Raw genomic sequence first — 12369 nt, forward strand, 5'->3', positions numbered from 1 at the left:
GAGCTCTTTCCTCTTGTGCTCGTTAAATTCATATTCATAACCCGGGGCTTTCCATTATAACCATATCAAGATATCAGGCTCAAGCTCTCTTTTTTCTTTCAAAAGCCATGCAAGGAAAGGCAAAGCGAGGCACGTCAGCCTCATAGTTTTTCTTCTTGATTTACTATCGGAGTTCTGGTCCTAAATGCTTTTCTTGGAGGATGTGGGTAGGAAAGGGGGATTTGCCGTAATGAATCAGGCCATGTGAGATTCCCCACACCCCTACAGTGGTTACAGTTGGTTTTAAAGTCATAATAAATGCAGTATTGAATGTTTTAATGATGACTTTGCCTTGACTTTACATCCTTGTGTTTTCATGTTCTTCTGTTATATACCAAAAATAATGACCACGTAAGTTGATGATGAAACCATGTTTTGGACACAAAAAGGAAAAAAAGTTAAAGAGCTAACTAATATATTTTTACAAATTGATTGAATTTAATAAATGGAAATTGAATAATGTCAATCAATTAATTTCAATCAAACTGCAATAGTTAGAGGAATTTCTAGATTTGTTTCATTCGAGAAAATATCAGAGAAGCTCTGTGAGCTTGTACTATATTCATTTGTTTTTGATAATTGGTCCTGTTTGCTTCACTGAAGCATAAAGTTGAGTTATGAAAATTAACCAGTGACGTATAATGAGCACAAATAGAATTCCCTTGTTGTACTTCAGTCCTCCTGATAATTCCCTACTTACAATTTGGAAGGCATAATCCATCCAATTAATTTCTCTAATTGATTTCGAATGACAAAGGAAGCTTTTTTCTTTGTAATATCAAAACAAGGATTATATGACCAAATGAGTAGTATATTCTGGTGAGTTTTTTGGTTGTTCTTTATCAACAGTATTCCTTCACAATAAAAGCTTCTTTATGATCAATACCAATTCACTTCCACCTTGACTTAATTTATTGAAACAATCCCAAAATCCAGTTTCACATTAGTAAATGTTGCCTTTAAAAATATTGTTCCAGCAACACAAATTATTCAACAATTAAATGTATCAAATAAATAGTGTTACAAGGATTGTGGTCACGTTAAAACAAGCTGATCTCGTGAATATGATCATTCTGAAAGTGGTGACTTGAAGGTAGAATCTTTAGTGTTGGTTTTACCTCTGACAGAGAGAAGGGTAGCATCTAAGAGAAGAGAAGCAAATTCGCTCATTGAGCAGGTAATCTATTAAGAGATAAAAGAACAGTATTATGAGTAATCAGTGGATCAGTGTAGCCTTGTACACACACACACACACACACACACACACACACACACACACACACACACACACACACACACACACACACATTTGCATTTGTGCACACCAACTCACACAGACACAGATAAGATTAAATTAATTCCTTGTATAATCCTGCTTCATATTGTATGACCATGGTAATATGATATATATTCTCACCGGCCACTTTATTAGGTACACCTGTACATCTACTTATTCATGCGACTATCTAATCAACCAATCGTGTGGCAGAAGTGCATAAAATAATTTAGATACGGGTCAAAACTTTCAGTTAATGTTCACATCAACCATTAGAATGGGGAAAAATTAGATCTCAGTGATTTCGACCGTGGCATGATTGTTGGTGCCAGATGGGCTGGTTTGAGTATTTCTGTCGATTTTCACACACAACAGTCTCTAGAGGTCAGAGGAGAATGGTCAGACTGGTCCAAGCTGACAGGATGGTGACAGTAACCTAAAAAACACGTGTTACAGCAGACTCTGTAGAACAGCATTTCTGAACAAACAACATGTGGAATATTGAGGCGTATTGGCTAAATCAGCATCAAGCGGTACCACTACTGTGAGCTTAGAACAGGAAACTCTGGCTGCAGTGAGCTCAGTCTCAACAAAACTGGACAGCAGACAATTGGAAAAACATTGCCTGGTCTGATAAATCTGGATTTCTGTTGAGGTACACAAATGGTAGACCCACTGCAGCCTCAGTTTTCTGACGTGGTCTTCTGCTTTTGTAGCCCATCCACCTCAAGGTTCGACATGTTGAGCATTCTGAGATGCTTGTCTGCTCAATACAGTTGTACAGAGCGGTTATCTGAGTTACGGTAGCCTTTCTGTCAGCTCAAACCAGTCTGGCCATTCTCTGTTGACCTCTCTCATCAACAAGGATTTACTTCCACAGAACTGCTGCTCACTGGATGTTTTTTGTTTTTGGCACCATTCTCTTTACACTCTTGAGACTGTTGTGTGTGAAAATCTCAGGAGATCAGCAGTTACAGAAATACTCAAACCAGCCCATCTGGCACCAACAATCATGCCACGATCAAAATCACAGAGATCTCATTTTTTCCCCATTCTGATGGTTGATTTGAACATTAACTGATGCTTCTGACCCTGGTCTGCATGATTTTATACTCTGCTGATTATACAATAGCATGAATAAGTAGAAGTACAGGTTTACCTAATAAAGTGGTCGGTGAGAGTATAGATACTATATATAATATATAAATATACAGTATATATACACTACCGGTCAAAAGTTTTGAAACATTACTCATTATTTATTTATTATAGGTTGACTGATGTAGGTGGATTGTGTCATTTTGTTATAGTTCACTTTATGTTTATATTCTTTACTGTAATGTCTTGACTCATTTGTTTTGTCACATTCCTTGTCACCTTGATGCTTAAAGAATGGTTTTATCTCGTCCTAGTTACCTAAAGACCTCTGCAAAAACACTTTTTAGCTCTTCATGCTCATAAATCATATAATAAACCTGATGACCATTAAACCATACTGAACATTAGTTACAGATTTCTAATGTTGACTGAAATGCTTCATATCTCTTCATTTTGCATTAAGGTACATTTTCATATGTTACTAATGTGGAATAAATGTATTTATTAAGCATTTATAACATGTTAGGTAAAATGGCTCACTATTTGGCAAGTATTGCAGTACAGTCTTTTTATACATGTTGTTATAGCCACATATCAATCATTTGTAACTTAATATAATATAAGTTTATATAAGTATAAACCCTTAACAAATGACACATTCATGTAAAGTGTTACCGTAAGTTATCTCTCAATTAAAGTTTTTAGAGAGCTTTAATCTCAAAAAGATTAAAAAATGATGAACAAAAGATGTGAATTTGTATTGCAAAATAATTTACAGCTTATCTACACTACTGTGTTTTAAGACTGATTTTATGTTTGTAGTTTTTGGACACTAAAGTCACACTAAAAAAGGATTATGCTTAAATTTGTTATGTAGGCAACTATAAATTGCGCTAATGTATGAATTTCTTCATAAAATTTAAAATCAAAAATAGTTTTGTCACATATTTCCGTGTCAGTGTGTTTTTTTTTTTTTTTTGCCTTTTTTTTTCTTCTTTTTTTTGTGATGACTATGATTATTCTAAAATGTGGAAAACAGTGATCATAAACAATGTCCAAACGTTTGACATTTTGGAATTAAAATTGGGAACAAATATGTAATATAAAGGAAGTGAAAGTAAAATGAGAGAAAATAAATAGGAATAAACAAACAAAACAAAACAAAAATTAGATAAGAAAATGAATTAGGGAAATAACATGCAATACACTCTTTTTACAATATTGGTGTCTTAACATCTCTCTCTCGCCTTCTTATAAATACACCGTCATGCACACTAAGCGGGTATCATATATGATAAATCACATCTACACAATGATCTCAAATCAGTAATAAAACTCTCGTCTGAGCACCTTTAGTGTGCTGTCTTAACCCCTACAGTCTCTGTATCATGCTGTCTCTCCTCCCCGGATCATTTCTCAGAGCAGCAGACCTCCAGCCGCGCAGCAGTCGGGGTAGTATGCTACACGAGGGATGAGCAATGCCCCTGTCATGCTGTCACATTTCCCTAGCAGTTTGTTTAGTTGTGATGTGACTTAGAGCTGTTCGTCCCCTCTGATCTCACGCTGGGGCAGGGGATGATGGGAGAAAAATGTACCCAAGATTCTCCTTTTCCGCTTCCATTTTCCAATTTTTGCGTTTTTTCTGACTTTTGGTCTGTTTGTCTTTTTCTTGTCTATTGTGTGTTTTTATATCATTCTCTCATTACACCCTACCAACATATCTGATATGTTGCTCTATCAGTCAGCACTTATTGTATTTTTTTGTGAATTATTTATTATTGAATTATCCTCGACAAATGGAAACACTGTGTCTTGGTGGCGCTATAAAAATTCCTCCATTTGTTTGAGGGTGAGCATAATCTCATGAAGAAATTTCTAGGTCTTCATTACAAAATCAAAATGACAAAATAAGAAATCATATTTTGCATAAATTAAATAAAGCCTATTTTTAATACCATTAAGATTTTATCGTGTTCGTGTTATATTGAAGTTCACACAGGTGTAGATCTGCACATTAGCTATGAACATGTTCTATAAACATTTCCAAGAATGTTTCCAAATTAGTGCTTTAAGTTTATTAACATTTGTAATTGCGCAATTTTTCGTAGTTAATCACGATTAATTGCAGATTTTGAAAGTGCTAAAGTTTTACTATATATATTTCTTTTCCAGTCATAATGCATTTATTTCCTTAATAGTAAGTAACAATATAATTTTCCAAACAAAGCCTAACACAGTATAAAGATAGAAATTCACTAAAATATCATCAATTCAAGTAACATTAAACATTTCCTAAAGTCTAAGTGGGAGTTTGACTAATTGAAAGAACTAGTCCTACATAGATTGCATCTTCATTGCAATGAGCATTAAATCCCTCAACTCTCATCCTCCACAATATAAATCAGCCATCAGACCTTGGCTATCAGCTTTGTTAAAGCAATCGTGAAGCCACATTCATGATTCATGTCAGCACCTCAACACCAGCATCAAGTGCCGCTTTGAACTCCACATGAAAAGCGCTTGAAGACAAAAATGTCTCATTCTGCGTTTTTGAGATAGTTAAGACTTGGCGTGCTTCTTTGGTATTTAAAATGTGTCTTACTTAGGCTGTAAAATACTTAATTTCTATCACAAGTCCCATCTGGGTTTGTTTTGTAAAACAAATTAAGAGCTCCTTTGCCCATCATTTTATCACTGGCAATGAATCACTGTTGTGTGTGTGTTGTGAAGTGTGCGTAAGTGTAATGAGTACAGGCAGACTCGTCGCAAAGGTTCCGCCCTACTCCAACCATTATTTATGCTTGTTTATGCTGTATTAAAGGAAAACGCTTTCATTGTGATTAAGAAAAATGAACGCGTTAAACTTTTTTGATTAATCGCATGCATTAACGTATTCATTTTGACAGCTCTATTCCTAATACATATATCATTTAAAGCCTCACAAAAGTATATTTGTGATAAGTTGTACTTTTGCAACATTATCTTTAAAATAAATGCCACTTGCCTTCATATTTTATTATCTAATGCAGTGACATTCATAAATTTTTAAGCATAGCTAAACAGGCCCGGATTAAGAATTCAGAGGCCCCTGGGCACAATGTCTTGTAGGGCCCCCCACCCCACCCACACAATCAAGCTTTTCAATTTTTGGATACTATTTGCTGGTAACACCTATAGCGAGCAACTAGCTGGCATATGCAAGCACATAGTGCCTCACCTTTACCAATCCAGTTATATGAATCAAATTCTTCCATAATTAACACACAAACATGTACACACACCCATTAATGTAGCTTTCCTGTCTGTCTCTCTCTTCCTCTCCTGTCCTCTACTCCTCGGCTCTACAGGGGCTGCCGCTCTTTGTCTCTCTCCCCCTCTCCTCTTCCTGTGATGAAAAGGATGCAAACAGTATAGGTCATCTTAACTCAACTTTTTTACTCTTCTTTATACTCTCTCTTCTTTATACTAAAAAATTCTGCACTTATGTATTTAGCACTTTATTATTCATGGCCCCTAATGGCACTTTGTTTGATGATTGAATGATAGTGAAATGGTAGTAGACACATTACAAGATGCTGTAAGTATTATGGTATAATATTGGTTGCTTACAATACAAATTACAATTGCTGGTGTATGACCTGTCCAACTATTGACAAATGTACTACATGTAAGTCAGCTTTGGATAAAAGCATCTGCCAAATGCCCTAAATGTAAATGTAAATCAAATGTAAAATAAAGCAGCTTGTTTTTTGTTTTTTTGATAATACTATATTTCATGTAAGTTGTTCTCTCTCTCTCTCTCTCTCTCTCTCTCACACACACACACACACACACACACACACACACACACACACACACACACACACTCACTCACTCCACAGGGGCTATCTATCTATCTATCTTTCATCTCCTCTCCTCAGGGCTGTCTGTCTGTCTGTCTGTCTGTCTTTCTTCTCCTCTCCTCAGGGTCTGTCTGTCTGTCTGTCTGTCTTTCTCCTCCTCTCCTCAGGGTCTGTCTGTCTGTCTGTCTGTCTTTCTCCTCCTCTCCTCAGGGTCTGTCTGTCTGTCTGTCTGTCTGTCTTTCTCCTCCTCTCCTCACTTTTTTGTCTGTCTGTCTGTCTCTCCTCCTCTCCTCTCTCCGGCTGCCCTTAAAAAGACTTCTTCCTGGCTTTCCTGTTAGCAAAAATTGTGAATAAAATGTTGTATTTTGTATTAGTGATCATAATTTGCGCATGCAACAAAGAGGATGTAGCAGGTGACGCGTGCATTTATTGACGTCTTTTCTGAGTCTATCTCATTTGAGTGTATTCGGGTTTGCTTATAACGTGTAATTAAACACGTTGAGTTTATATTCTGGGCTCATCAGATTTTTTTTTACATAGTATTATTTGTATGATTTTTACTGTCTGTTAATAACACTGTCCGTCTCTTTATGTTAAGGTTTGTATTAATTTCGATATGCCAGAGGGCAGAATAAGACAAGGAATTAAAGAATGCATTGTAGTTATGTTGACCTACTGTTTTCATAACACTGGATATTCTGCTAATTCATACTTTTCTAAAACGTTGCATAATGGCAATTAGCTTATTTAGCAATTACACTAGTGCTAGTTTTGTTGCCAGTGTTGCTCAAATGCACGCGTCCGTGTCACCACCAGCAGTAAGTACCTGCATGTGTTGGGAAAAGAGAGAAGAGCGAGTTCGGCAAAAGCGGATTCGAACTCTGGCGAGCAGCGTCAAAAGCACCATCATGCACCTCACGCCTTACGCTACAGTAGTTATTTTGTGTCGAGCGTCTTTTTGCTAAAAAGACAGGCACCGGGCCGGCACGTAGTGCAAATATACGCTCTGTTTTCAGAAATGAAAACAAAAAATTTAAATAAATAAATAAATCTTCCCCTCGCTTGGGCCCCAATTGCGCATGGGCCCCTGGGCCCGTGCCCATAATGCCCATTGGGTAATCCAGGCCTGTAGCTAAATTGTCCATATATATTTGGGGGCCATTGTATGTATTTATAGCACATTTATAGACCGTCAACAGCATCTCTGATTGCAGGAAGCTGTGACAGAGGCACATTCTTGACACACTTGACTCCCACCTTCTCCACAAGCAGCTGCCAAATATAAAGATCGTTACATTAACACCCCACTAAACCTCTCTGCAGTAATAAAAGAGGACTAAGTCACAAAATGACCATTAAATAAATCTAAAATCAGCACAAATGCACTTTATGTTCTCATGCTATTTGGTTTTCTGTGTGTGCAACTATGTTATAAGGTTTTTATGTGCCATTATAGAACAGTTTGAATGAGATCTAGGATCTTATAATGGTTCTGTATGTAACCGCTGTGCGGTATCCCACGGCTTATCCCAGTTACCGATTCAGAGATCCTGAACCCTGTGTGGAAAACTCTCAGTGATAATGGGCGATGAGCATCACGTGGAGTTCGCTTGTGGTGGAACAATATGATCACTTTAGTCTTGTCAAGATGTAGGGAACATATTTGAACAGAAAGTGACATTCCCAAACTATTCTACTTCCGTAATGTGACGTATTTCAGAGTTAAACAGTATATTTGAGAGGAAAAATTATTATAACATGCACTGATGAGACATTCACAATAAGAATGTGCATTTAGAAACAAATATTGTCAATTTTGATTTCATGTTGATTTTAAATAGACATAGTGTGTGTGTGTGTGTGTGTGTGTGTGTATGGGGGGAGTAATTAAAATGCACAATGTGAAGAATGTTTTTTTTTTCTGTCGACAGTAAACAAGCAGCAAGCAGCTAAATGCATAGACATACATGTTCCATAATTAAACTGTACCATAATTTGACTGCTTTGAACAGCATGTGGTTATGTTTACTAATGTACTATAACATGAGCTGCCTGCTGTTTCTTTACATTACAATAATGCAAATCTTGTTTGAGCGCTAAATGAGTCACTTAAGAGGAAACTTTATTTGTTTATTTATTTTCATTGATTCACTCATTTGGATGTATTTTAATTGAATAATTTTTTTTAATTTTATAGATTTTGTTTTATATTTATTCATTTTATTTTAGTGATGTATTTATTATTTAAAAATTGTTATTCATTTATTAATTAATTTTATTAATTAATTTATTTGTATTGCTTTGCTTATTCCTAAGTTTTTATGATTTACTTGTTTTTTTTACTTGTTATGTTTTTATTTAATTTTTTTAAATATATATATATTGTATAGGTTTTTTACCTTTTTACTGGGGGATTGGGGGGATCTAAAAGTGATCCAATATGGAATCAATGTGCAACATGTCAGTGCATGTGCATTACACGCCAGACCACGTCTCCGACCACGTTATTTTTTGTACAAATAAATAAAGTAATCCTTTACCCAAAGGTTAAACGAACAGATGTTTAACAGATACTATTTATGAGGTTTTTATTGTTGGGAACACTTCAGCCATAACTGCTGTTTTGAGGATATCATAAACATAACAATAAAAACACATTGCATTTAAATGCAGATCTCGATCAGCAAACAGCACAACATCACACGCCTTTAAAATGTTTAACTATCACTGGGCCAGTAAATATGCAATTTCTGACCTCATGACACACTGTGGGAAACATTCGGTGCCTCTACGCCCTGATCGACCAATAGAAACCTGATACTATCTAAAGCATCATGGGATGGTTTATTACCACAGTCACACAAACATGCAGTTTCTTTCCCCATTTCCTTTGTCCAATAGCCTGAATGCCAGAGGTGTTGAAATTAACCTCGTAGCTGTTAGATTAATAACCAGCCAAAAGGAAAATATACGAGCAGCAAACAGTTTCTGTCAGGGAGAGATTACGACGTCTGGGTCACGTTCCCTGTCACAATGTGACTTTCAAAAGCCGTTGTTACTGTGTTACTATGGATGTTACTGGTGTGACAACTGATAAACCCCACATCTGCAATTTGTCCCCTGTATATCGTTGAGGTGTAAAGCTCACAAGCGCACTCAATTAATGGAGAGGACATATGAGGTTGAGGTTCATACAGTGTGTTTGTATATTGTTGTTCATTTTATGTCTTCTTTATTATGGATGCCATAGCCCTAGACATAGTTTACATGTCTATTGATTAGCTAGTTTGTGTCTGCCTGTGGTCAGATGGGTGTTTCACATCAGACACTGGCACAGCAGGCATCTGTCAGCTCCCCCCAATGGGTCTTGTAGACTGACAGCATTTACATAGAGCTTCTATTTTTGAGTTCCTGTTTGTTTTTGACGGTAGTTTCTCCAGGTACACAGTGTGCTGCATGGTCCAGTGTGATTATTAATCCCCGTAAAGCTGTGATTGAATTAAATAAATACATAGTCTGTATGTGCTGCACACTTCAGAGTGCTCTTTGTCTCTGTCATGTCACACACACACAAGAGTGTGTGTGATGATCATGATGAGGTGTTTTCAGTGCATGAGCAGCCAGCTCTACACATTCATTTTGAAGCATGCATCACTTGCAGATTATTCATTTATTCAATTAAATCAGAGACTTTTTCAGTTTCATTATCACACTAGGACATATCGCAATTTTAATTTGATTAATTGCACATTAGGGTTGTGCTGATAGATGATGATCTCCGGGATCGACTATGGTCAAAGTGCACTGTAAACCTTAATAAGTTAGCAGAACTAAAAAAACAAATATTTAGTTCATTAATCTCAAAACAATAAAACAGTTCAGGTTACTTAAATTATGTCAGTTTCGTGAACTCGAAAGAAAAAGTTCTAAATACTAAAAGAATAATTTATTTGAACTAATTTGAATGACTTAATTTTTCCCTTCTCAATACAATGAATTACTTTGAGCAGTGGGGTTTACAGTGTGATTACCAATAGCTGATGCCTTTGACGATGTCAAGACGACATTTGGCTCGTTTTCCCATTAATGTATTAAATTATTATTATTAGGCTATTATTATAATTATCAAATTAATATTACAAATAATTTGCCCCTAGACACACAGACACGTGCTTGAAGATACACACTTTATTATTATATTATTAAGAACAGATGACAGAAGTGCATGTATGACATGCTGTTTTCACAGAGGCGTGCAGTCTTGTGCAACACACGCATGCAAAATGTTCTCACTCTTTGTTTCTGTCTTCTGAATTATTATTTATTTTTTTTTTGCAAGAACAGCATCGTCTATGCGTCCTGCAAATGACCTCAGACATCAGTTCAGGAGGTGTTTTGAGTTCAGTTCACTTTATTTCCACAGAGCGTTTAATTGTGAACACAGCCTGTAAAATAATACAAAATATATAAAATAATACAAAAACACATTCACCTCGATTCATGATTCATATTTCAGTGATTATTGTCTTCATTATAATAATTTTTTACGTTTATAATGGTTTTTATGTCTTCTTTTGTGTAAGTAATTTTCGGCCTGCATGTTTAGACGGACTTGCCTGACAGTAAATGGAAAGCTGGTTACTTATATATATATATATATTTGATCTCTTCTTTATTTTAATAGCTTTTTTGTTTCTTTTGGAGTGCAATTTTAATTTAGAATTTGATTTAACTTGTTCATTTTTTAAATAAATTAATTTTTAATGCAAAATCACTAAAGCAAGAATATTTACTGATCCTCATCCCAGGGGTTGCCGATGTAATTGGAGATTGTGAAGATAAAACCATCTTCATCTAAAAAGACATAATAGTCTAATAATATTAATGAGTATCAATTATGTCTTTACCTTCTCCTTAATTAAAATGTATGTCAAATCTTCTGACTTCAGTTGAATGTTTAAGCATTAAACATGTCTCTAAACAATGCAAGTTAGAACTAAACAACGCAAGTTAGCGCTATACAACACAAATTAGCTCTAAACAAATCCAGTTAGTGCTACAAAACACAAGTTATCTTTAAGCAACGCTAGTTAGCACTAATCAGCACAATTTAGAGCTAAAGTACGCAAGTTAGCGCTAAACAACACAAGTTAGTGCTAAACAACGGCAGTTAGCCCTAAACAATGCAAGGTAGCACTAAACAATTCAAGTTAGCTCTAAACAATTTCAGTTAGCACTAAACAATGCGAGTTAGCACTAAACAATTCAAGGTAGCACTAAACAATTCAAGTTAGCTGTAAACAATGTTAGTTAGCGCTAAACAATGCGAGTTAGCACTAAACAATGCGATTAAGCACTAAACAACGCAAGTTAGTGCTAAACAACGCAAGTTAGCACTAAACAACACAAGTTAGCACTAAAAAACACAATTTAGTGTTAAACCACACAAGTTAGCTCTAAACAACGGCAGTTAGCGCTAAACAATGCTTTACTGGGAAAGCGTATTCATTTTGTTTTCTGTCGTACAGTCACAGGGACCTGAAGCCAGAGAACCTGTTGCTGGATGAAAAGAATAACATCAGAATAGCAGACTTCGGCATGGCGTCCCTGCAGGTGGGAGACAGTCTGCTGGAGACGAGCTGTGGGTGAGTGAATCAGAGCAGCATTATTACACTTATAATCATGAACATCACTGACTTCATGTCAAAACACACAATTTCACTTCTTCTGTATTTGAAATGGCGGTTCTTAGTGTTCTAGATGTATGTATTTTAAATATCCTTAGTATGCTGAATGGAGTTCAGTAGTAGAGAACATTGTAACTTTAAAGCAGGGAGCGCTATAATGTTTGTGTAACTCTACTATTCCTCTCAAAGGGAGTTGCTCGGCTGGCGCATTAAGTTTTAGTTTTTAGTTTACCTTACCTTTTAGCATCAATTTTCAAACTTTCAGAAGTAGTAACTAATTGTACTGTATCATTGTTTGTTTAATTCAGCTCTCTGTCAGTCACACAGGTTTACATTAAGGGAACGAACATCAAGTGTGTGAGAGTGAGAGCGAGAGAGAGGTCATTGTTTCTCTTTCAGACAGGGGTGCCTATGACTTTAGACATGT

At 35.9% G+C, this 12369-nt stretch overlaps 1 protein-coding gene across 1 annotated transcript in view; it reads left to right on the plus strand.

Moving 5' to 3' along the window:
* The window catches only part of LOC127638540 (serine/threonine-protein kinase BRSK2-like), a 278228-nt gene that overhangs the window by 212910 nt on the left and 52949 nt on the right, over positions 1-12369 (plus strand). Inside the window, exon 5 of the mRNA XM_052120105.1 lies at positions 11784-11900. Within this exon, the coding sequence (XP_051976065.1) occupies positions 11784-11900 (117 nt within the window). The remainder of the gene's footprint in view (positions 1-11783; positions 11901-12369) is intronic.

This window comes from Xyrauchen texanus, chromosome 46 (assembly GCF_025860055.1).
Source record: "Xyrauchen texanus isolate HMW12.3.18 chromosome 46, RBS_HiC_50CHRs, whole genome shotgun sequence".
Taxonomy (NCBI): Eukaryota; Metazoa; Chordata; class Actinopteri; order Cypriniformes; family Catostomidae; genus Xyrauchen; species Xyrauchen texanus.